General features: G+C 45.2%; 2 protein-coding genes across 2 annotated transcripts; one reads left to right on the top strand and one right to left on the bottom strand.

Annotated features, from left to right (window-relative positions):
* Positions 1 to 530: 530 nt before the first annotated feature.
* On the bottom strand, positions 531 to 21,268 carry ARL6IP5 (ARF like GTPase 6 interacting protein 5). The gene is made up of 3 exons (XM_070390983.1): positions 20,704 to 21,268; positions 4,200 to 4,417; positions 531 to 2,028 (listed from the first exon to the last, which is right to left on the bottom strand). The coding sequence occupies exons 1-3, from the start codon at positions 20,877 to 20,879 to the stop codon at positions 1,856 to 1,858; spliced, it is 567 nt and encodes a 188-aa protein (XP_070247084.1). The 5' UTR covers positions 20,880 to 21,268; the 3' UTR covers positions 531 to 1,855.
* Positions 21,269 to 22,307: 1,039 nt separating this feature from the next.
* LOC139022428 (E3 ubiquitin-protein ligase RBX1-like) lies at positions 22,308 to 22,858 on the top strand (the record flags this gene model as incomplete). The annotated part of the gene is made up of 1 exon (XM_070433585.1): positions 22,308 to 22,858. A coding segment is annotated over one exon (366 nt), but the record flags the coding sequence as incomplete, so codon positions are not given.
* Positions 22,859 to 26,016: the final 3,158 nt, after the last annotated feature.

The following is a 26,016-nucleotide window of genomic DNA, read 5'->3' as shown; positions in this document are numbered from 1 at the left end:
TATGAGATATATCAGGATGATCACTTAATAAGTTATGTATGCCCTAACCGGTTTGGCTCAATGGACAGAGCATCGGCCTGGGGACTCAAGGGTCCCAGGTTCGATTCCGGTCAAGGGCATGTACCTTGGTTGCAGGTACATACCCAGTAGGGAGTGTGCAGGAGGCGGCTGATCAATGTTTCTCTCTCATCGATGTTTCTAACTCTCTATTCCTCTCTGTAAGAAATCAATAAAATATATTTTAAAAAATAAGTTATGTAATGTCTAATCACTGTGGAGTACACATGAAATAATATAATGTAAACTTTAATTGAAAAATAAAAAAATTATTTAAAAATTTTAAAAGGATCCCATTGGAATTCAATTTTATTCAGACTGGAAATTTATAACAAAGTACTAAGGTTTTATTAAACAGTATTTGAAATGCAATATGAGTGTTTACTGTGTAGTATATCATTTATAAAACCAAGTTGTCCCCAAGTTTCTTAGACATTTAACACAGATGTGCATTAAATAAAGTCTCACAAACAAACCTTTGAAACATTTTATTCTTCATATTCGGGTCAGGGTACAATTCCTAGACCATGTCTGTGAAGTCGTGATGCCGTCACTGTGCTAGAGATGAAGGCTGCAGGCTGGCTGAGAAATTAAAATGCGGTGGCCTCTTACTCTGAGACACACAGCGCACCCTCACGGAGTGCTGCTCCACTGTCTTCCCGATTCAGCCAGAGGGAAACCAAAATGTGTCCTATTCACCTATGAAATCACTTTGTATAATCTATTTCTAAACATAACACATGGGGAAGGAGAGGAAGAAAGTACCAATATATGAACACATGCTATCTTAATTCATGTCTATCTATAAAACACATGGTTGTAACAATTGCTGCTTAAAGTTTCTATGAACTGCCAATGCTGGTGATCACTCCCACTTTCATTCCCATTTTAAAGTCTTTTCCTTGATCATCTAAAGATGCTTTTCAGATTTCAAACAACCAGCTATTCGTGTCCTCGCTGTGCCTCTAAGAAATTAAAACACACATTCATTTTAAAACTGAAAATGAAAAAATATAGGAAACGTTATCTTAGACACCTTTCTGTTATTATAACAACAAAAAACGTGGGATATAGACATAACTTGTTTATTACTTTTTAAAGAAGAAGACAGGGTACACAGCTGCGAGTGCCTTAAGGAAGATGACATTCAGTTTGCAGCAAATACCTGCTAGTAAAAACACATGACTAGCACTTCAAAAATTACAAAAATTCGACAAAATATTCTCCTAAACAGCTATCTTTATATTTGTAAACAAAATATAAACAACTGGTTTGTCCAGTTTCCTCTGCATGTCAAACAGGAGGCAAAGTGATAGAGATCATTTTTTATTTTAAAACAATAAACACTAAACTAAGTTATAGCCCACATATACTCCTGGGGAATACATTCGGAGGATGCTGGGGGATTGAACAGGCTAAGCATGTCATTATCTACGTGACCAGTCTTTCCATTTACTCATTGCCTTGACCTCTACAGTTGCTTTTTTTTCTATAACTGTATTGTGGCTGTACAATCAATTCCTATATTTTCTTTTATTCCCCTACAGACATAAGTGTGCTCCATTTCCTATCCGTTTTCATAAACATAGTTGAAAGTTCAGACAGACTGGGAGGGGGTCTCTTTCGGCTCCTGGGCCCTCTCTCTGTAACATCAGAGGTGTTACAGTCTGGCCTGCAGACGCATGCGGGCCAATTGCTGGGTGGAATGTCCCCCTCGTCTCAAAGAGACAAACAGAAAGTGGGACCGGACGAGGCAGCTGCACCTGGCGCTCTGCGGCAGCCCTCGCCCGGCCGCGGTTCACTCCTTCGCTTTGCTGAGATAGTCAGTGAGCTTGCCCAGGCTTTCCTCCTGCTGCTCCAGAGCATCCAGCACGATGCCCATGGGCGTCCTCTTCAGGCCGATCCCCTCCATCTTATTCTCCAGCTTGTTCTTGAGGTTGCGAAGCCTGAGCGAGGCATGGATGAACATCACTGCGGAGAGGGGAGACATGGAGACACGTGAGCTGCCTTCTTCCCATCCACAGCACGCGCTCTCCTCCACTCCGTCCCCGCGCCCCCCCCCCCCGCCCCCCGCCTTTCTTAGCTGGAGTCCACCGGTTCTCTAACCCGTCCAAACCCTCACATGCCACTCGGACGGCACAGAAGCCTTATAGGGCGTTTTCTTCCCATGCGAAGAAAGGGATTGCCTTCAGCAGGAAGGATGCGGCCCAGCAGCCACACTCTTCCCACCTGCACGGATGCCGCCACCTTCCAGCTGCTACTGCAATGCCGACATTCAAAGCCTGCAACATGCTCCAGCCACAGCCAAGCCCACCTCGCACAGGGTGTCCAGAGAGGAACTCAAGCTCAGCTCTGAGATGACCAGGGATGTGTGGTGAAGCCCAGCCAACAGGCAGTTTTCTGAAGTGTTAGACATAGATTTATAGACCAAAACTAACAGTTCTGTAGATTTTTAAAAATAGCTTATTGATTTTTAGAGAGAGGAAGGGAGAAGAGAGAAACACCATGTGAGAGCATAACATTGATGGGCTGCCTCCTGCACGCCCCTAACGGGATAGAGCCCATAACCTTTCGGTGCACGGATGCCCAACCACCTGAGGTGACAGCTTTATAGATTTAATGTACCTCATGTTCCCCAAATTTGCTTCATCATTGAGAATTACCAAAGTTTGTTTATTAAGAAACAGATATTCCCGACTAGCCTGCCTTAGTGGTTGAGCATCGACCTATGATCCAGGAGGTCACGGCACATGCCTGGGTTGCAGGCTCAATCCCCAGTGTGGAGCGTGCAGGAGCAGCTGATCAGTGATTCTCTCTCATCATTGATGTTTCTATCTCTCTCCCTCTCCCTTCCTCTCTGAAATCAATAAAAATATTTTTTTAAAAAATATGGTTGGAAATTTTATATTTTTATAAAGCATCCTGGGTGATTCTCATAATCATCGAAGTTTGGGAACCACTTATCTTGTCTAATTTCCTGTAGTTTATAGAATGTGTGAACTACAGCCCATATCGTATACCTGATCCAAATCACATAGCTGGTTTCCAGCAGGTGTAGGGATAGAAATCAAGACCTTTGACTCCCTACCTATGATAACTCTCATTACACTGCCTGTCTCAGGCTCTGAGGTGAAAGGTGCTCAAGTTAACAAGCTATGTGTCTAAGCAGAATCATTGAAATACTGACCCAGCCTCTAGCACATGAGGAAAGCTTGAAGAATATTTCAAAAAGTCGGAATTTGCTGGTTTAAGTATTTTGTCAAATATTGTGGGGGATTCATCTATAAATATTCTTAATCTAACACAACACCAATTGATTTTACTTAATGGAATAATGCACATATGAAATGCTATTAAAAATTAAAGGGATGTTCCTGTCACTTAATACACTAGAATTTTAATCAGAGAGAGGAAATTCAGTTTGGCAAATTCAGTTTCTGCCAATGAAACTGAATTTGATATATTCTCTATTTCAGGCTTCATGTGCCTGGAATCTCAGTTAAAAAAACAAACAAACAAACAAAAAACAACTTACAAACTATCTACTCCTCACCAGAACCGGAGCACTTGGTATCTATTTCTGGGCCAACTATTTCTATAGGCTTATAAAACTTTTGACACCAATAATGATCTTTTTTTCTCTCGCTAGAGAAAACTTATTTGAGAAAGTGCACTCGAAGAGAACTTTCCAGTGGGCAGCTCAAAGCGCTGCCTCATGATCTCCCGAGCAGCACAGAGTTAAGTAGTTGCTTCCCAATGACACCCATTCACTCCTGAGTGAGGACTGTGTGAGTGGCATGAAGGCTGACAGCAGACCCCTCTCAGGCAGATGTGCAGCCCAGTGTCGCTGGGCCCCTGCCTGCTGTGGCTGGGGAGCTGTATTTCTTTTGTTTACTGTTGTGTCCCCAGAAGAGGTCTGGCACTGAGCAGGTACCCAGCACATATTTGTAGAATTAATGTACTACAGGCCTGGATCTGCTATTTCAGAAATTCTGATAATTTTGCAGACATGCCAATGCACGTAAGAGACAGGTTATGATGTAATACGTTCAACAATAAATAATTTAGGTTATGTAATCCCCACTGAACAATCCCTCCCACGTTTTTTACGATGTAAGAAAAGTCAGTTCTGGCTCACTTACACAGCAAAGGGAAAGTGATGCCGAACACGAAGACCATGACCCCCCCAAACATGGAGATGAGGAAGTAGCTCGCCACCATGACCACCATGACAAAGGTCGTGGGGTACCGCTTCTTCATCTGGCGGAGGACGTCTTTATTGTGCGCGGCCCACACAAATCCTGTGAACACGAGCACCACCACAATCCCCCCAAGGATCATGTTGAAGGGGCTCAGGAACCTGGAACGAGAGAAAAAAGGGAGGCTGGGTTAGCAGTGGCAGCAGCAGGAAGATGAGGATGGGGAGGAGTCGAAACAAGTGTGTATCATTGACTAAGTATTTTATCTGAATTGCTTCATTTAATCCTTAGAACCGGATAAAGCAGATACCACTCAGTCATTTCTCAAAAGAAGAAAATTAGGTGCAGAGGTAAGAAAATGGTGGAGGTAAGATTCACACCTAGGCAGTTTAACTCCCACCAGACTCGTCAGTTCATCTCCTTAGAGGCCCACAGTTTTAAAAGATTTGTCAAACTTAGAAGACCCCCTTCTTTGGAGGGGCTGTGTTTAGCGTTCATTCTTTGAGCTCTCGTACACATGAAATTGTATTTTCTGAGGGCTTACTTAAATCCTTATAGAAATGGCCATGATAGGCGATTGTAGCATAGAGCAGTGGTCGCCAACCGGTGGTCCGCAGACCACTGGTGGTCTGTGAGGTCCAAAAGGTTGGCGGCCGCTGGCATAGAGGCCACACAATAGCCTCCATGGGCCAGATCTAGTCTACAGTCAAATTTGTGTTTGAAATGTACAGTGCGTTAAAAAAAACTTTTACTCTAAAAAAAGACCCCGAATAGCCACAGCTATCCTGAGAAAGAAGAACAAAGTTGGAGGGATCACAATACCAGATATCAAGCTATATCACCAAGCCACAGTTCTCAAAACTGCCTGGTACTGGCACAAGAACAGACATATAGATCAATGGAACAGAACAGAGAACCCAGAAATCAACCCAAGCCACTAGTCTCAATTAATATTTGACAAAGGAGGCAAGAGCATACCATGGAGTCAAAACAGTCTCTTTAATAAATGGTGTTGGGAAAATTGGACAGATACTTGCAAAAAAAGAAACTAGACAACAATTTAACACCATACAAAAAAACAAACTCAAAATGGCTAAAGGACTTGAATGTAAGATGGGAAACCATAAAAATCCTACAAGACTCCATAGGCAACAAAATTGCAGACATATGTTGTAGCAATATCTTTACAGACACAGCTCCTAGGACAAGGGAGACTAAGGAGAAAATAAACAAATGGGACTACATTAAAATAAAAAGCTTCTGCACAGCAAAAGAAACCATCAACAAAACAACAAGAAAGCCCACTGCATGGGAGAACATATTTGCCAATGATATTTCCGATAAGGGTTTAATCCCCAAAATTTATAGAGAACTCATACAACTTAACAATAGGAAGATAATCGATCCAATCAAAAAATGGGCAAAGGATCTAAATAGACACTTTTCAAAAGAAGATATACAGAAGGCCCAGAGACATATGAAAACATGTCAAAGTCACTAATCATCTGGTAGATGCAAATCAAAACTACAATGAGATACCATCTCACACCTGTCAGACTGGCTATCATCAACAAATCAACAAATGACAAGTGCTGGAGAGGATGTGGAGAAAAAGGAACCCTCGTGCACTGCTGGTGGGAATGCAGACTGGTGCAGCCACTGTGGAGAACAGTATGGAGTTTCCTCAAAAAGTTGAGAATGGAACTCCATCTGACCCAGTAATCCCACTTCTAGGACTATATCCCAAGAAACCAGAAACACCAATTAGAAAGGATATATGCACCCCTATGTTCATAGCAGCACAATTTACAATAGCTAAGATTTGCAAACAGCCTAAATGCCCATCAGCAGATGAGTGGATTAAAAAACTGTGGTACATCTACACGATGGAATACTATGCTGCTGTAAAAAAGAAGGAACTCTTACCATTTGCAACAGCGTGAATGGAAGTGGAGAGCATTATGCTAAGCGAAATAAGCCAGTCGGAGAAAGATAAATATCACATGATCTCACTCATATGTGGGATATAATGATCAACATAATTTGATGAACAAGAATAGATCCAGAGACAAATGGTAGAGGAGCGGGGGAGGTTAGAGAGCAACCAAAGGACTTGTATGCATGCCTATTAGCATAACCAATGGACACAGACACTGAGGCAGCAGGGGGTTCCCCAGGGTGGGAATGACTGGCGGTGGTGGGGGGGGGGGGGAGAGTTGTCAATTGGGGAAAAAGGAGACATATGTAAAACTGTAGACAATAAAAAAAAAGAAAGAAAAAGGCAAAGTTTTCACATCATAAAAAAAACACAAAACTTTTACTCAAGTCCCAAAGAGTTTAAAAAGTCCATAAAACTTGGGATTTCTTGCTTCTCGTGGAAACATGAAAATCTAACAAGACCAGGTCCACTTTCCCACATGTCAAGGGCTGGAATTGCCTTCCTGCTCAGAGAGAACAAACATCTCCCTCTTGCCCCAGTCTCCACCACTACCTCCGGCATCTCGGACACAGAGGCCCCAGTGAGCTGGCATTACTCATCGTTTATCTAATAATTGGCCTGCATCATCTCTTACATGACTAGCCCAGCCATGGAGGCATTTGAGTTTATGATTCCTGGCATAGAGAGTCCATTGTGGTTCTTTAAAAGGGCCCAAGCATCACTGAGAGATGGGTTACCAACTGGAATTTCCAAAAACAGAGCTCGCAGATTCACTGGGCCATGAGTCAAAGGTTACACTACTGTTGACAATGGGAGAACACACTGGGCAGAGGAAATTTAGACCAAGTATTTCACAAGCAAACATGACACTGCACCCCACCTCCACCCCACCCCACTGTGCATACAAAACCCTTAACAAGACAGTTGTGGTCAACAAGTACATAAGTTACTAGCATTTTACCCTCACAAGAGGCTAACGAGCATTTTACTTGGGAAGGACAAAAAGGGTAGCTGTGTTTTCATCATGCTCTGGATGTCACCATGAGGGACTGCGAGGGACCAGGGAAGACAGGATAATGACAGGTGAGGCCAACAGCTCACTCCCTCCGAAACAGAGGAGGTTTCATATTCATGCTGGGATTCATATGTAGGATAACTAAGAAACTTCTTTTAAAATCCCTTTCAACTTTAGCTCTGATTCTACCTCTTAAAACACAAAAGCTATTTTAAATAGTTTCAAATAGGAGTGAACGTATTGCATACCTTAATGGGTGAAATCAAGGATATAATCAATGTCAAAATGCTTTTAACAAGTTAATCTATTAAAAGGCATGGAATTAAACAGTGGTACCTAATGTAAAATTAAAGCCGACAATAATAAATTGTTCATTTCATTCAAAACTTTTGCAAATACTTAAATCCTTCCCTAGAATAGAGTCTAAGGAAATAAAAAGAAATGCAAAGATTGAGTTGTAACATGAGTGGTATTTATGATTAAAAACTTTAATAAATAGCCGAAGCCGGTTTGGCTCAGTGGATAGAGCGTCGGCCTGCGGACTGAAGGGTCCTGGGTTCGATTCCGGTCAAGGGCATGTACCTTGGTTGCGGGCACATCCCCAGTGGGAGATGTGCAGGAGGCAGCTGATCGATGTTTCTAACTCTCTATCTCTCTCCCTTCCTCTCTGTAAAAAATCAATAAAATATATTAAAAAAAAAAAACTTTTAGAAATAACCTATAGGGACCAAAATTTATTAGATGGTGGTATATACAGCAGTTTTTTAAAAGTTGAAGTATAATTAATAATATGGAAGATATTAATAATATATTGCATGGATAAAATCAACTGGAACACAGTCTCTTTGTTAGGTAGATTTATCATATTTGTTATACAGCTCAGAAGCAGAAATTATTACAATTAGTATATTATTTTGTGATCAGAAATAATATGAACATATAAAAAAAGAAAATACAAAAATATAAAAGCAGCTGTTCCCAGCTCCACACCCAGGCGTGGCACAGCTAATAAACATGAATTGTGTTCATGTCATTAGTGATCTGAACGCAATTTCCACTCCTATGCACAGTGAGGCGTCCCTTCTCTCACCCCATCCTTGGCTCCTGCCCCCAAGCTTCCCCAGCATCTAGCCCCTGTGCTGGTCTGTCTGTCCTCCTCTCCAGTTATTACCTGGATCTAACTAGTCTCTCTGTACTTTTTTCATTTTCTTTTCTTTTTAAAATTTTATGTGGTTTTACCGTACCTCCTGACTTAACCTGGTAATTGGTCTGAGAAAGACAAACATTTCCTTATAGGCCTCAGGAAGAAAAGAATTGGACAGGGCAAAAGCAAAATCCTCTTCAGCTGGCACTGGGGAGACTCAGTGGAGAGGCCCAGAGACACTCACAGGTCAATAGATCTCATCCTAACGCCAACAGGAATCTGAGAGAAATTACACTGAAGACTACAGCAGTTATAGTGGGTAGTAGGATCATGGCTCGTTTATTTCCACTTGCTCATTCCTATTTTCATGTTTTTCTCAATAGCCAAGTATTACTTGAATATTTTAAAAATTGATATTTAAAAACGAACAAATGAAAGTGACAAAAGGTACCTGAAAGAAACAAACCCTTTTACGTAGCCTTGACGTGGACCTAGAACTCACCCAAATGTTTCTGAGCTGAAAAGAAAAGACCAACATTATCGCAAAGAACTAGAGTGGAGGTTCAAGTTTCAGGAGGTCCTTTGCATAAAATGTAAATCGAAGATGACTGGTTGACAGCAAAGTGTCAAAGGTCTACCTAGTTCTTTCTAGAATACCTATTGAAATAATTCATGAAGTGAGCATGTTTTAAAATGCATGCCAAGCTTTTTTTATTTTCCTCTGGACAAGTAAAGTAGCTATCGGGGTTGAATGTCTAAATAAAGCCAAGGACAAAAGAACAATGAACAATCCAGGCCGGACTCAAGCCATTCCAGATTTGCTCTTCACCTGTTCCCGTTGCTCATGTTCAAGGGGAAGGGACAGAGCAAACAGATAGAACTGATTGGAGTTTACAACACGCCCAGTCACAATCTATAACTAGAAAGTAACCAAGTTTCTAAGCTGGAAAAAATGAACAAAATTTCTCAGAGCAGAAATGACTTCCTGCTTTATTCGGATTACAGGCAATTCCATTCTAAGAAATGGTGAAATGCACACCACTTAGAGCAGTGCAAACACCAGCCAGAGGGAGAGGGAGGGAGGGAGGAAGGGAGAACAGCAGAGAGGGAGGGAGAGGGCGTGGATTTTCTGTCCTTGGTGGAAACAGTACCTAGTTTCACAAATCAAAAGCAGAACAAAATCTTCAAAGAGGAACCATTTTAGTCCCATTACACAGATGAATAAGCTGAGGCCCAGAGAAGTGAAGAAATATATTCACAGGGGAGAAAAAAGGTGCCAGTTGATGTAATTGTGACAGCAACTCACAATATAAGCCATTCTGTGTTGTTAACCAGCCTAGAAATCTCGCAACCAGCCCCCGCCCCCCATCCTGAGAAACCCCATTCTCCTAGTTGGGATAAGGATCATTCTGGGAAGTCCCTAGCATTCTCATTCCCTCTGAAGGAAGGCAGCTATTACTAGGTGTGGACACATGCCTTAAACACGCAATGTGATTCTGCTAACTGTAGCCATAGTGCCAGCACAGCTGCTGAAGGGGAAAATCTTGACGTTGAAAACTCACCTCATTCTACATAAAATAAAAGCAAGCTAAGGAACAGACAAATTAATCAATGTGTCCCCAGACCACCCATTGCAGAGTCGGCAACACAAGTTACTGAAACGGAGACCCTCAGATCGATTCAAGGGCATATTTAGTCACTTCTTTCAGGCTGCAACGCCAAGAACCAAAGAGGCAGCAAAATCTTTCCTGAGCAGTAGAAGCAGCTTTTATACTGAATCACAATGTTCTAACCCAAAAAGCTATATTTGCAGTTTGGTTCCTGAGGAAGCCTGACTCACCAAGAAAGGGGGGAACAACACTCACAGTGAACTTCCCTAAATTGCTAACGTGTTTTCACAGCCCTCAACAGCCAGAGGGATCATGGCAAATAGGAAGCCACCCCTCCATTTTCTTGCTTCTCATTGCTTTCAGAATAAGAACAGAACTCTTCCCACATCTACCAGGCCCTGCAGAGTCCGGCCCGCCTGCCTCCATGGCCAAGGCCACGGCCGCTGACACTGACACTGACACCGTTGTGTAGTTGTACCCCCAACAGGAGACTCAGCTCGGGGAGGAAGAAGAGCCTGAAATCCAGGCCACGCTGTGCTGGCCGAGGCTCCATTTGGCTGAGGCTGCATCTGCCAGCAGCAGGTTAGGGTGCTCCTCACACAGCAGGAGGGAGCCCCAGGCCAGCGGCCGCTCTGGCACCCGCGTTCACAGACCACCTCCTGCTTCTGCACCCCATCCGCTGGGGCTTCTAACCGTTTCCGCTCACCCTGCCTCTGGCCTTGCTGGCCTTGCACAGCTGTTCTCCACCTGACTCCCTCCCACCTTCACCTCTCCGCTTAATCGGCTTTTTCTCAGTCCCTCTGACCGGGTCAGAGCACCATCTGTCTTCTCCCCAGCACTGGCACCTGGCAGGTGCATTGATCTGCGTGAGGATTGGAAGAGTACTTTGTCTCCCACTGCAGATCGGGCTCCATAAGGGCAGGCACCGTGACATTTTCTCCCCAGCACCGAGCACAGAACACATATTCAATAAGTATTTGCTGAAAGAAAGAAAAAAGCTAAGTGAGAATCTAGCATATTTTCATGTTATTGAAATAAGCCCAGCCCCTTTCTATGGCCACAGATGAACTGACATGAGTTTTATCTTAGAGAAATCACTGTTGTTTCATCGGACACTATTACTGGAGAAACAGTCCCTGTCTTTGTGCCTTCCCTGAACTGTGATGAAAAAAAAAATGAAAAAGCAAAAGTAAGAAAAATCACCTAAACTCCCATGCAGATGTCAGCAATAATGACGGTCTGATCGTGGGGTTTGGAAGTGCTGTCACTCGTGCAGGCGGGGCCAGAGGAGACACAGCCCCTCTGGCTCTGACACCTCCCAGAACCCACAGCCTTCTGTGGTGCCTGCGTTTCTTTCTTTTCTTTTTAAGAAGTGGGGCCAGGCAGAGTGTTTTCTTTTTCAATCCTCACCCGAGGATATGCTTATCGATTTTTTTTTTAGAGAGAGAGAGAAAGGAAGGGGGCGTGGGGGAGAGAAACTTGAGAAAGTCGATGTGAAAGAGAAACACCGATCCCCAGTCTCCTCCAGTATGAGCCCTGACAGGGCACTGAACCTGAAACCTTTCGGTTTACCGGACGATGCTCCAACCAACTGAGCCACACTGGCCAGGGCAACGTTGGTTTAACACGGCTTCTGTCCTGGCAAGAACTATTTCTACCGTAAAGTATAAATGTAAATACACAAGCCAGTTTGAGTAATGTGAGCAGTCTCTCCTGGGCCCAATGGCCAGAGCAGTTAAGACAAGACGGGAGCCTGTCTCTTTCGTCACAGTGACCTGCCGGGAGATTTTCCCACGAGTGACCTGGGAAGTCCCGTGTGTTCACTGCATACGCGCTGTCTGTTGAAATGTATTGCACCCTTGGTAACTGGCAGCCACTGGCATGCTAAAAGTCATAGCAAGACACCTTATGAACCTCCATTTTTTTGTTTTGTTTTGTTTTTTGCACGTATCCAGCGAATTGCTTGTTTGATTTCTAACATACAGCAGGTGGGATCAGTGTTAGACGTCACCTATCTCCTACTCCCCTCCGCAGGCAGCTTCCAATAACCGGCAGTTACAAGGCTCGGATTAGACTGCAACAAACCCTTTAGGAATTTTTATTATGGCAAATGTCTAACAAACACAGAGGTAGGGAGAATGGATAACGAAGCCTCACGTATGTGCCTTCAACAACAAGGAACCAATGTTCACTCTCACAACAAATCACGGTTTAGAACTTAAGTGGGAAATACTCGTTTATAAACTGTTTTTTCTGCCTGCTTTTAGTAGAATCAATTAAACGGTCACACGGCACGTTCTTACAGAGTGGGAGCGAGGCCAGGGGTTGGCCAAATGCTGAAGAGCCCAGTGACACATAAATACCCTTCGTGTGAGCGTTTCCTGCCTATTGGCCGCCCACGAACGCCCCACACTGCTCTCCCTTCCGCTCCTCAGAGCCGAGGGGCAGCTGCGTGAGGACACGAAGTAGGATCAGGAGAACGAGAGCCCCCGTTTTCCACCTCAGATGGCTTTCTGCCTTCTGGGTGGGCCCGCGTATGCTCCGGGGACAGAGGGCCGGGACCCTTACACATCTGTGGTCAATGCCTCCAGAGCGGAGAAGCGCCGCAGGTTTTGTTTAAGATCACGGGCATGAGAGTGTTCCCTGAAACAAAAGCCACACCCACTGCAAGAGACAGGGGATGATGTTATTGGTGAATATTCTGAAGCTGAGTGATAAAGAGCAGAATTCATCTGCCCAAAAGCAGAATAGTAAGAAATTTCCAACAGTGCTACTCCATGTGGAGTTAAATGGGTAGGTCAAGTTTATCTTTCACAATTGGGGTTCCTGTACAGAGATCTCGTCCTCTAATAAGGTGAGAGCTTTTGCCCTCTGAAAAATCCAACACATGCTCACTTATTTTGCACACTTACCCGGAACCACTGTTAGTCCCTAGGGAAGCAAATGGATAGAAACTACCTACCGGCTGACAGTGGCAGGGGACATTAAAAAAAAGTGTGTGTGGAGAGATGTCACGAAGAACAAGGTTACATAGTGTCAGAAGATGATTTAGCCAAAGTCAATCCTTACTAGATGACACATTTTGCAAATTATTTGAGGTCAAAATTGTATTGAGTGTATATAGACTTCTTAAAATCCTGTGATTAAAAGAAACATGTAATGCACTGGGGAAGACAGGCCAGCACACAGGCTCTGCCTCACCAGCATGCGGGCTCTGCGAGGACAGGAAGAGGAATTCTGGGAGGACTCGGGAGGGCTGGGTGGACTTGTATTCCTGTCTGTATCCTCAGGGCTCACATGGTGTCTGGCACAAAATAAGTGCTTAATAAAAGATCTCTTTTGTTTATAAGTATTTTTTGTTATTGATTTCAAAGAGGAAGAGAGGGAGAGAGAGATAGAAACATCAATGATGGGAGAGAATCATTGATCGGCTGCCTCCTGCACGCCCCCTACTGGGGATCGAGCCCACAACTCAGGCATGTGACCTAACCAGGAATCGAACAGTAGCTTCCTGGTTCATAGGTTGAGGCTCAACCACTGAACCACACCGTCCAGACAGTAAAATATTTCTTGAACCGAGTAGAAGGGGAAGGATGAATAAAATTTAATACCCCTTTCGCCTGTCCACATACTAAATGCCTCTCCCATTCTCAACATCTGAGAGTTTGGGAATTTAGAATCATAATGTACAGAGGAAATAAAGTAAGGCAGCCTGGAAGCCATGCATGTTTGCATAGGTGGGTGCTTCTGAATGCTTGCTTTGCCTGTACTTGTACAGTGATGAATTCGTACGTGCTCAGTGTTGTCCAGCTGCCCCTCGAGATTCTAAATACAGCGAAGGCAGGAAGCACAGCTGTTCCTTCTCCACGGCATCTCCTGGCAGAGTGTGTGAGCAGTTGGTAAGGCTTACACACTTTGTGGAGTAAAAGAATGAAGCAATACAAATAAGAGTAATATCATAGAATTGGTGTTGAAGCTGATTAATCTCAAAACCATTTCCACTACGTGTTAGCATGAACAGGCTGCAATAAATTTCATATGCAAACATTTCAATACATTCCTACCCTAAGCATCACAAGGCTCTCTTATTGCTTTCTTCCTCTGCTAACTGGAAACTTGGTTTTCATTCCTGTGGCATTGAAAGGTACAAATAACCAAACCACTTCTTAATGCCAGATGCTGGGAGCCACAGTCCTAGATCATTTTATGGGACCACACTCATTCTGAAAAGATTATAGAATGCTCTTTTCAAATAGAATTACCAACTCCCTCCAAGAGTCCTTTACATTTCAAGCAGCTGAAAGCATAAAGGGGTAACTCTAGTTTTCACCCTGGTAACAGGCCACAAGGTGATGACGTACTTTCCACGAAAATAATGGGCTTTTTCATTGATCAGCTGCATTGTGCTTTCTTAAAGGGAAGGCGTGAATATATGCAATTGAGCATAAATGTGCCTTTCTAATTGGAGGCGCAGCGTTTGAAACTCTGTGTGTGGTTGATCTTCTGATACACCACAAAATATGTTTCTGCTCGCAGGGCGGAATTTGTGAGAATAAGACTTGCAAATAGTCCTGGCCTGCGCGGCTCAGTGGTTGAGCATAGTCCTATGCCCCAAGAGGTTCCAGGTTTATTCCCAGTCAGGGCACATGCCTAGGTTGCGGGCTTGATCCCCAGTAGGGGGCATGCAGGAGGCAGCCGATCAATGTTTTTCTCTCCCTCTCCTTCCCTCTGTCTTTAAAAATCAATGAAAACATTAAAAAAAAAAAAAAAAAGACTTGCAAAAATACAGATGTTGTGAAAATCAAGTAACTATTCGGGAGGAACTGGTTAATTAGGAGCTTTAGGATATTTGCAATCTGATTAAATGGGAAAAGCATTTCACTTGATATCAATAAAAGCAGCTGCTATTAGCAGCTTTGGTTCCGATTAGCCACGTGACCTCAAGCGTTTACATTTGTGAATGCTGGGGAGTGGGTTGGGATCAGTAGCTCTCAACTTCAACTTGGTGGTATATACCAGAATAACTTGGGGAGTTCAGATAAGACTACGGATGCCTGGATCCAATCAAGAAGTATATATTTAGAATCTCTGAAGGAGACACCTGGGCACATAGGTATAGTTATTTAAATGTTCTCAGTGTTTCTTTTGAACCAGACCAGACTTACACTTCTTACATTTTCACATGCCTGTGAGTGATGAGAGTTTTGTTAGAAAGCAGATTCTGCCCCAGTAGGTCTGGGGCCTGAGATTCTGCGTTTCTCACAAGCTCCCAGAGTGGAAGATGCAGTTCCCGGTAGAGTTCTCCGGCTCGCAGCTTTTGACATTCTATTAAGCACATGGACATTCCTGTTCACAACTGGAATGCCTCGCATGCTTAGCACTTCCATTGCAAGTGCTGTTAGATGTTGCCTTCACGTTTCACTTTAAAAATAGAGGCATAGACTCTACCGCTGCATGTGTGCTCAAAAGAATATCTAGTGCTGAGCTGTCTCCTGACAAGGATGGAGAAGATAAGCCATGTCCTCTTCATCTTAGACATCATTCCTTCTGGATTTAAAGGACACAAGGCCATTTTCAGCAACACACACATTCCCCAGCTTGTGGTTCATGTTTTTCCTTTATGTCATTCAGTCTCTTCTGAAGTGACACCTGAATCTCAAAAGGAAACTCAAGTCTTCAAGGGAAGCAAAGTAGGAAACACAAGTTGCAATTATGACAAAACCACTGAAGTTTCCATCTACTACTTCTGCCTAAAGAACAACCAAGGTGTGAGAATTTTAAATATGCCTGTAACCTGGGATTTACTAGAATAACAACACCTAACACTTCAGTGTTGGCATTTGTGAGGCCTTGATGAGCTTTGTTTGAAGCCATGTAATTCCTATTTTATAACAGCAGAACCCAAGAGAGTGAACTTTTCATCAGAAAGCTAATAAAAGCAAATGCCAGAATTCTGTTAAAAAATAAATCAAAAAGAACGAGACTGTGGAGCTAGTAGAGTCTCCTAGGCCAGTGGTCGGCAAACTCATTAGTCAACAGAACCAAATATCAACAGTACAACGGTTGAAATTTCTTTTGAGAGCCAAATTTTTTAAACTTAAACTATATAGGTAGGTACACTGTTATTAACTTAATTAGGGTCCTCCTAAGGCTTAGGAAGAGCCACACTCAAGGGGCCAAAGAGCCGCATGTGGCTCGAGAGCCGCAGTTTGCCTACCACGGAGTCCTAGGCAGATGGAGAATGACAGCATACCAATTTAATAAATTAAGGAAAATGACCGAAGCTATGTAAAGCTCAAATACACTCCATTCTTATATGTGAAAAGCCAGGAGCTAAGTCAAAATGCTTCCCTCTGTAATTGCCCAGAACTCTTTCTGTAACTTGTTAGGGAGCCACTTGCCTTCAGTGGTGATGTTGAAGAATCATCACCATTTCCTTGGCAGCGCAGCAGAGTTCTCAGTCAGGGGGATTTTGCTCCCCAGGGGACGCGGGCAATGTCCAATGTCCGGAGACCCATCTGATTGCCACAGCCTAAGGGGAGGCGGGGGCGCTACTGACATCCAGTGAGCCGAGAGCAGGGATGCCGCTCAGCACCCTACGACAGCCCAACAAAGAGCCCCGCGAGCCAAATCCAACAGCGCCGAGGCTCAGAAACCCGCAGGAGAGCAGTCCACCAAAAGAGACCAGGACAGCGTGAGTTTGTCTGAATTACCACCTTTTTTAAATTGAGTTTTATAGGAGAGTCGTCCTCACCAATAGGTAGCACGTGTTGTCAGCAGTGAGCCAGTTAGGATCGCTGCAGGGCATGTTGTTGTTATGAACCGGCATGCTGCCATGTGTTTCATAATTTGTTCCATTAAGGAGGTTAAAAGTGACCCTGTGATCATGTTGCGGCCTTACGTTCATTATTTACTCCGTGCACTCACCAACTAAGCATCCGCTGTATAGTAGGTCTCAGAGATACAGAGACTAAAAGTAAAGATAACTACAATAACAAGAAAAAATAATAGTCACAAATAAAACCCATAGTCTCTGGCCTCCAGAAGTCCACAGTCCAAGAGTGGAGGCAACTTAAAAGCCAGGAAAGATCCAGGCAAAGGGGAGGGGCCCAGCTTACACGGGAGTGAGGGACAACACATATTTCTTCACAGAATGGTACCAAAGTAGAGTCTTGTGGGGACGAGAGTTTGGATGGAGAGAGCTGCTGGGATAAAGATGCTGTCTCTATTTCTCAGAAATCTCCATGATAACACCAACAATGATAAAATTAAGAAGTAACATTTGTAGCTCTAGCCAGTTTGGCTCAGTGAATGGAGTGTCGGCCTGTGGACTGAAGGGTCCCAGGTTCCATTCCAGTCAAGGCCCGATTCCCGGCCCTGGTTGGGCTGCATACGGGAGGCAACCAATCAATGTGTCTCTCTCACACCAATGTTTCTCTCTCTCTGTCTCTCCCCCTCCCTTCCACTCTCTCTAAAATTCAATGGAAAAATATCCTCAAGTGAGGATTAAGAAAAACAAAACAAAACAAAACAAAACAAAACAAAACAAAACAAAGAAGTAACATTTGTGGACCAAAAACTCAGAGCCACTGTTCTAGACTTGCCTACACTAACTCCAGTAATCCTCAGAAAAGCCCTGTGAGGCAGGTCTGCAATTAGCCTCACTTCACAGAGGAGGATGCTGAGGCACAGGGTGGTTCAAGTGACCTGCCCAGGGTCACATGGCTACCGACTGGCAGTTGGGATTCAAGATGTTCTTAATCTGGCTCTGGTGCCTAAACTCTCACACACCACCTTACACTACTTGAAGACTCAGAAGGTCTGACAACTGTCTTCAACAAGCTATTAGTTAAGAGACTTAGAGTTAACCTAACAGGCATAGGAAACCTAGTGAGGGGAAGTCATGTGGCTGGTAAACCATGCTTTTAGGATGAAGACACATTTGTAAACACGGATACCAGGCCCTGTCTGATCAGGCCCTAATCCCTCTTAACTTTACCTTGGTATAGGCAGTCCCCTCCAGTGTTTTTGGAGCTAGATGACATCCTCTTAGTCTTCCCTCCCCCTTCCTGCAAAATTGAAGAGCAGGCCCTCTCTATCCTCATTCAAGTGGGTTTCAACACAAGAGCATTCAGAGCGGAGCCTATCACCCTCCCACAATGCCCTGGAGCCTTCCTCTCAGCAGGGATGGAACCTGGAAGGACACCGCTGGAAGAGTCCTTTCCCCAGGGAGCAGACAGGCCACATTTTCATACAACTCTCCCAGGATGTCAAGGACTCTCAGATGCCAGCAGAGGATCCAGATCACAGCCTCCGGCACTGCTCTGGCCCCACCCACCTACTGACTTCATCAAGAGAGTTCTCTGCAGGAGAAATGTTCCAGAATCAACTTAGCTCCCTGACCCTGAAGATATCTGGTTTCTTCCAGCTTTAAGAGACTATAATTCTAAACCTCATGACTCACAGGAAGATGGCACAGTAGCTAAGAGTAACTCTGGGGCTGAGACTTTGAGCAAGTCATTTAAGCTCTTGGAGCCTCAAGTTTAATAGTACAGTAACAGTAATATCTCATCTCATTGGGTTGTATGAGGGAATGCAGGTAAATTACTTTATGATAGACTAGAGGCCCGATGCACAAAATTCGTGCAAGAGTAGGCCTTTCTTCCCCCAGCTGCCGGCACCGGCTTCCCTCTGGCCCCCGGGAATTGGGCTTCTCTCCGGTTGCCGGCAGGCACCCGGGATCCAGGCTTCCCTCGCAGCCTGTCCTTCGTCAAGAAGGACATCTGGTCTAATTAGCATATCACACTTTTATTATTATAGATTAGAAAGAAAGAAAAGGGCAATCTGTGGGAAAAACTACAGGCTGTGTATGTTTGTAGACATAAAGAAAACAGTTGAAGGTCATACATTAAGTTTTTACTGGGCTACTAAGGAAATCTCACATTTTGTACAGTTTTCAAAACAGCTTCAGCCTATATATTTTCTAAGTTTTAAAAAATAAGAATAATAAAAAATAAACATGGCTATTTTTTACCTTCAAAAATTTCACTGCCAACCAACATCACCCATTTGAAAAGGGAATGAGAAAGGCAAACCCTCAAACCATCTGAGTTAGTGAGCTGGCTCCCCAGGGAGGGAGCGAACTTTAGTCAAGGAAGGACCCTGCCTCCCAGTAAAAAGGAACTCCAGCCAGGCTGCCCAGGTGTCCCTCTGGGCAGTACGTCTCTTTGAAAAGCAATGGTTTGGTTTTGGTTTTGGTTTTTGCTTTGGGAGGGCGGTACTGTTAAATTTGCTTGGTCTGTGTCAAGCCTTGCCCCACATCAAAACAAACAACAAAAACCCATAACTAGATCACCAGATAAGATGCCTTGCTCGCTTCTTTACAAAAAGAAACAAAATCAACACCACAGATACAATCCTCCTTACTGTTTATTTTGTTTTTTAAAGCGTTTTTAGTGTTCTAGGAAACAAGCCTCTGGCATAGAGACGTGGGCAGCTGCCTCAGGCCTGCTCTACCCCAACTAATTTTAACGTGGCTGCCTCTGACTCGGCCTTGGCTGGGAGCCTGCCCTCCACTCCCCAAGCCCTTCTCAGAGCACAGCTCCTTCGGCCACACACGAGCACCCAGGTCACTGTCCACCGAACCCCACAAACGAGCGTTCGCTCCTGCATCGGGGGACTGCTCTGAGCCACACCCAGAAATGGTGGGCTCGCTCCTCGGCGCTGCCTGGTCCCGCAGCTTCCGCACCACGCCCTGCCCTGGGCCAGAACCCTCCTCTGCTGGTCTCGCTGTGCTGGAGGCGTGACCCAGTAAGTCAAAGAGCAGAAGCCAGCCGTCGCCCTTCCCACCCGGGTCTGGATCTCCCTCCCCAGCCGGCTTGCTCTCCCTCTGCGTTCGCCCGAAAGCCAGGCTCTCCTCGCGGCCAGGGACCCTTCTGGTCTGAGGGAGGCACCGGGTCCGCGGAGCCAGGAGGCCACCCACCCCGCAGCCGGCGGAGGGGGAAACTCCGCGGAAGCAGGTTTCCAGCGGCGCCGGGGGTGCGGTGTGGCACTGCATGTGGCTCTGGGCACCTCCAGGGTCAGGTGCCGGACAGGCCTCCGTCCAGACCTCGGGCTGCAAGTGGAGACCCAGAAGGGGACCCCATTCCTGGAGGCAGGGAGGTCGGCCGTCACCCCGCGCTGGGCGACTGCGACCCCAGGGAGCAACCCCCACCCGCACCCCCACCCCCTCCCCGCGCCCCGAGTGCCGCTTTCGCAGCAGCGCGCAGGCGCGCAGACACGTCCACGGCGCGTCGCCCCCCAGTGCCCTTCCCACACCTGCCACCCACGGGCAGGTCCGGTGCCGCCCAGGTCGGGCTCACACCGCGGTCCTCCCTCCTGTGCTTCCAAGATGGGGCGCTACACTGTCGCCCAGCAAGACCCCAATCCAGTGGTTCTCAACCTTCTGGCCCTTTAAATAAATTCCTCATGTGACCCAACCATAAAATTATTTTCGTTGCTACTTCATAACTGTAATGTTGCTACTGTTATGAATCGTCATGTAAATATCTGATATGCAGGATGGTCTTAGGCGACCCCTGTGAAAGGGTCGTTGGACCGCCAAAGGGGTCGCGACCCACAGGCTGAGAATCGGAGCCCGGAGAGAAGTCCTGGCTCCCGCCTGGCCCCCGCCTGGCCCCCGCCTGGCCCCGCCCGCCCCCGCGAGCTGCCCCGTCAGTGCCGCGAGCGGACCCACTTACCCCACCACTGAAATCATCATGGCAGCCACCACCAGGTAGTTGGTCTGGTAGTAGAGCAGGTTGCTCACCACGCGGTTGTTCCATTTGGAAATGTCCCTGAAGTCCGGCCGGGCGAAGCGGTCGGAGCCCGGGAAGAAGTCGTCCCAGGCTCGGAGCGGGGCGAGGTTCACGTCCATGTCTGCTCTGCGCCCGGGCTCTCTGCCTCTGGAATCCGGAGGCGGCGGCGACGGCAAGCGCCCGCGCGTGGTGAGCGGTGACTCTGCGGTTGGCGGCAGCAGAACCGGGGGGATCGGAGGCGGGAGGGCGCCTTTCCTCTCCTCACTTCCTGGTGGCTCTGTGTGGTCGGTCACAGGACGCGGGATCCTGCGACAGAGCCAGGGGCAGGGTTCAGGACAGAGATGAAGTGACAGAAAGGAACCGGCACCTTCCTGGGAGTGCAGACTCAGGCTCCTTTAAATCACCCCTTTGGAGTGTTTGCCTAGGAATGCGTGCAGGCCTTTGCGGGAAGGTTTGCAGCTGTTCAGACGCCCGCCTAAGTGAGACGGAATGGCGGCAACTGTGGTGTGGCTGGGGGAGGAGCTGGATTGGGAAACAAGTCCGCACTAACTCCTGCACATCTGAATGTGATGTGATCGTCGTGTGTTCTGTTTCCTCACGGGTCACTGTGAGTGAGATCAGATCGGCAGAATCGGGAGGAAGACTGTGTAGAGCAGAAGGCGTGGTTTGCTCACTTCTCTTCTTGTCTAGTTATGGGTTTGTTCTCCATGTCTATTCTCTCCCGGCAGAATTATTCATCGACCGTGCCATTCTGATCCAGTGGGCACCCTGGTCATTCCAGCCCCGTGAAAGCAAACAATGGTTTGCAGTGAACTATTGTTCTGCACTCAGTATTTACTGGGCAGAAACATGGATTCCTCTCAAAAAGACCTTTCTTCGTTTTATCCTGATATTTGGGGACAACTTTCAGGCAGGGAGCACAGTGCTTCTGATACCGGACAGAACGGGTCCCAGGCCACCTGTGGCTACTTGAGCCACATTGAGCAGAGGCAGGGTTGAGTCATGTATGTTTGTTCCAATACTGCCGGCAGAATGGGAGAGCGAGGTCACCCTGGAAGCTCTGCTCTGACCTCTCCTGCTAGTTCTCTCTGATGCTAAACCCCCCCTCAGCCGGTTCCAGGACCCGAGGATGGTCAGCATTCCTGAGGCGCAGTCCTCAAGGGGGTCAGGGTCCAGGCACAGCAACCAAATCAAAGCTTGTGCTGTTCTTGGTTTGTTCTCAAAATGCATTTTCTTTTCTGAGCCATGGGCTCACCTGGGCTTAGAGGTGTCTCTTACCTTTTTAAAGCCCTGCTTTTCTCCTTGCAGCACGTCCTCCAGTTCCCAGGGTCTGTAAGAAAACCTCTTACCTATAGGTAGTAAGGTGAATAATCGTAAACACCTGTGGGCCTATTCTTATTACATGCCCTTCCCCCTATCACTTTAATAGATAATGATAGTTTTGTAGTGATTGTTTTGCCCAAACAATTCAGTTTTACATTCCCTGCTATGGCTTCCAAAGGGTTTTCCCCTCCAGCCCCCAGTTAAGGGGCTGGTTGATATAGTAAACCTCCTTGAGAGTGAATGGGAAGAGACCGTGTGTTTCCAAAACGGCGGCAGCGATGGATGTGGATACTCGAGCAGCACCAACAGCGGCGGGCAGGCAGCGCTTTGAAGTGACAAAGTGGAACGCAGTAGCCCTCTGGGCCTGGGACGTTGTGGCTGATAACTGTGCCATCTGCAGGAACCACGTTATGGACCTTTGCATAGAATGTCAGGCGAACCAGGCATCTGCCACTTCTGAAGAGTGCACCGTTGCCTGGGGAGTCTGTAATCATGGTTTTCACTTCCACTGCATCTCTCGCTGGCTCAAAACGCGGCAGGTGTGTCCGCTGGACAACAGAGAGTGGGAATTCCAAAAGTATGGGCACTAGAAAAAGAATATTCTCCATCAAGCTCAACTGTTTTGTTATTCATTTAATGACTTGCCCTCCTGTTACTTAATTGTAAGTTAGATGGAACTGGGTCTTTTCTGCTTTGTCTTTTCAGTTTGCTATTCCTGCAGTCCTATTGTGTTCCGTGTCAAATAAAATCCAGTTGGATTCTATAAAAAAAAAAAGAGTGAATGGGAAGTGCTCAGTGTATAGTGCATAGTAATTGCTCACAGTTAGATATTACTGTTATTGCTATTAATAACCACACAGCCCGTGATTCACTTGGTATCATAGTATTAATAGTGCTTTAACCTGATTTGTTTTCTATGATTTCATAATGAACATCCACTGACTTTGCTCTATTTTGTTGCAACTTTATTGTTGTAGTTGTAGCTGGGTAGACTTGAGAGGGTACAAGAGGTTGAAAATTTTTAGTGTGATGTCAAAGATATTTTGTATCCCTTCAAGGCTCTATGAAAACATTCGGAGAGACAAGTTGAGAAGGATGCAGCCTTGCCCTGCCTTCAAGAATCTTGCAATGTAGTGAAAACACTAACTTAATACCAATGAGTGAGAGGAGTACTATCTAGAGATGGGCCAGGCCTTGGTGCTGAGTTACAGGAAGTCAGAGGGTGTGGAAGAATTCCCTGGGGTTTACAGATTTCAAGAAGCTGCACTGTGGGTAAGCTGAATAAATGATCTTGGTCAAGACCAACATAGGGGCCCCAGTAGGGCCCACAGTTGCTGGAGAGATCAGTGACCTTTAGGGACTGTGATCAAGAACTGTTACCTTTCAATTGCTCAGTACCGCATGACCATGAGCCATCAGTGTGTGTTAGTGATAATGTGATCATGAGTCATTAATATTCAGTAAACATTTGTTCAGTGTAATTTTATTTACTTGTTCAAACCTCCAAAGAGGTTTAAAAATAACAAAAGAGCCCTGGCCAGTGTGGCTCAATCATTGAAAGATCGCTGGTTCGATTCCAGGTCAGGGCACATACCCAAGTTGCAGGTTCGATCCCAGTTAGAGTAAGTGTAGGAGGCAACTGATGGATGCTTCTCTTTCACATCAATGTTTCTCTCTCACACTCTCCCCCTTCTCCCTCTCCCTTCCTCTCTCTCTAAAAAAAAAAAAATCAATAAAGACATATTTTTAAAATAATATAAAAATAACAAAAGAAATGGGGGGAAAGCTAGGTATAGTGGTACAGTGCATGAACTGCTCCTCCCTCTCCCAAAATGTTAAATAGCTTCTCTTTCTATTTGATTATGGGACTTTATATTTTTCACTATACATTTCTACCTTTGTCATTTTTCTCCTCCCCCTTGCCATTCTTTTAGTTCTTCTCGCTGGTGTAATAATCAAATTGATACGAAACAGATTAATAGGAGAAAAATGACCAAATTTAATTACCTATGTAAGTATAGAGATTTCATTAGAACACTGGCTCAACTGAGGCTTATTTGCCATCTTGAGCTAAGGAGAAAAAGGAGGGTGGTGGTTTGAAACTTCAAAGGGGAGAAAGGCAATTCACGTGGAGATGGAAGAGCAAATGTCTGGTGAACAAATGTTTGCTGAGCCACTTTAACAATGGGCCCAGAGAAGACTTGGATCGCACAGGCCTTGCTGGTTCCTCACTATCACACAAGTTCATGTTAAGCTACAGTTATCTATGATGAGCTCTCTCTTCCTAAAGCAGGTCCTCTATCTAAATTCTTTTAGCCAGTTAGAGGGACAATCAAAAGATTTTCTTAAGTCTTTCATTTCTTAAAACTAACTAGGTTAAAATAATCAATTAATAATCAATATTTTGGGGTGGCAAATTCTGCTCCCCTTCAGTCATAAAATTATTATTATTTTTTAATATATTTTATTGATTTTTTACAGAGAGGAAGGGAGAGGGATAGAGAGTTAGAAACATCGATGAGAGAGAAACATCGATCAGCTGCCTCCTGCACACCTCCCACTGGGGATGTGCCAGCAACCGAGGTACATGCCCTTGACCGGAATCAAACCCGGGACCCTTCAGTCCGCAGGCCGATGCTCTATCCACTGAGCCAAACCGGCCAGGGCAGTCATAAAATTATTTTAAATAAAAAAAGAACACATATGGAATGCTTACTTTATTTCAGGCATTGTTTGAAATTCTATTGGTAGCAGCTCTTTGTCACTATTCATTTGGGGGGAGGGGGGTGTCAGAGTCACTGTAGGGGCCTTCCTGGTGCTCTTATACCCAGACTTGTGCTTCAAGATAGGACTACTCTGAATATTTATCTGACTGTATGGGAACAATAGTGGACAGACCAGTAGTTTATGATATATTCTCTTTGGAATGAAATAATTCTGTTGCAGGTTTTGCTTGCATGTCTCTGTTACTTTCATTACTGGCAAGGTCAGTTGGCTATTTCCAATCAATGAGTCTGAGCCAGGGGAAGGGCCTGGTGTCATCTATCAAAATATCACCACAGTGAGTTAGAGTATTAGTTCCAAGGTACAATGGACAGCAGCATGCTGTCCATGGGCCTCAGTTTTCTACCCTGTGTAATGGGTGGGTTTAGACTAGGTGATCTCTAAGGTAGTGGCCTTTTAAAATAAGTTTTTATTGATTTCAGAGAGAGGCAAGGAAAGGGAGATAGAAACTTCAATGATGAGAGAGGATCATTGGTCAGCTGCCTCCTGCACATCCTTCATTGGGGAATTGAACTGTTAGCTCCTGGTTCATAGGTCGATGCTCAACCACTGAGCCACATGGGCCAGGCTTAACCTTAATAGTTTTCATCTGTGGAGTAGTCTGGTCAAGATATCAAGACATGTGACCTGGAAAGAGGCTGGTGTTTCCTGTGGACTCTATTTTCTGCGCGCCCCCCCCCCCACCCCCCCCCCCCCGCCCCCCGCACCACTTACTGCCTAGGGTAACTGATTTTTGATTCAGTGAATGCTACTGAGTTGAACCTGATTAGGGGATGATAAAGGACATAGAGGAGATTAAGTATCATAATTAACGGTAGCTACATTTACTGAGTACCCAATCAGGCTTCATACAGTGCTGCATTTCAGTAGTCCTCAAGCTTTAATTTCACAGAAACATCCAGGGCTTTGCAGAAGGTTGGGGTGGGGCCTGAAAATTTGCATTTGTAACAAGTTCCCAAATAATGCTGATGTGACTGATCAGGAGTTATATTTTGAAAATCACTGTTGATTTCATTTAATTCTCAAAGAGTCTTATAAGGTGAATATTATTATCTCCAGTTTACAAGACACAGATATGCCCAATATGTCATAGGTAATAAGTGGAGAGTTAAACATTTAAGTTCTTTCTGACCCTAAATCTCATTTTTG

The sequence above is a fragment of the Myotis yumanensis genome, unplaced genomic scaffold (genome assembly GCF_028538775.1).
Source record: "Myotis yumanensis isolate MYYU_CA2020_CCGP unplaced genomic scaffold, mMyoYum1.0.hap1 SCAF_14, whole genome shotgun sequence".
In the NCBI taxonomy this organism is placed as follows: Eukaryota; Metazoa; Chordata; class Mammalia; order Chiroptera; family Vespertilionidae; genus Myotis; species Myotis yumanensis.
This window is presented reverse-complemented; position numbering and strand designations above follow the sequence as displayed.

Bases quoted from the DNA above. Each gene is read 5' to 3' on its own strand.
- ARL6IP5 (XM_070390983.1), bottom strand. From the start codon at position 20,879: ATGGACGTGAACCTCGCCCCGCTCCGAGCCTGGGACGACTTCTTCCCG. The intron at 4,418-20,703 runs GTAAGTGGGTCC...CTCTCGTTCCAG, and splicing joins ATGATGATTTCAGTGGTGGG to GTTCCTGAGCCCCTTCAACA. The intron at 2,029-4,199 runs GTAAGTGAGCCA...CCCTCTCCGCAG, and splicing joins CATCACTTTCCCTTTGCTGT to TGATGTTCATCCATGCCTCG.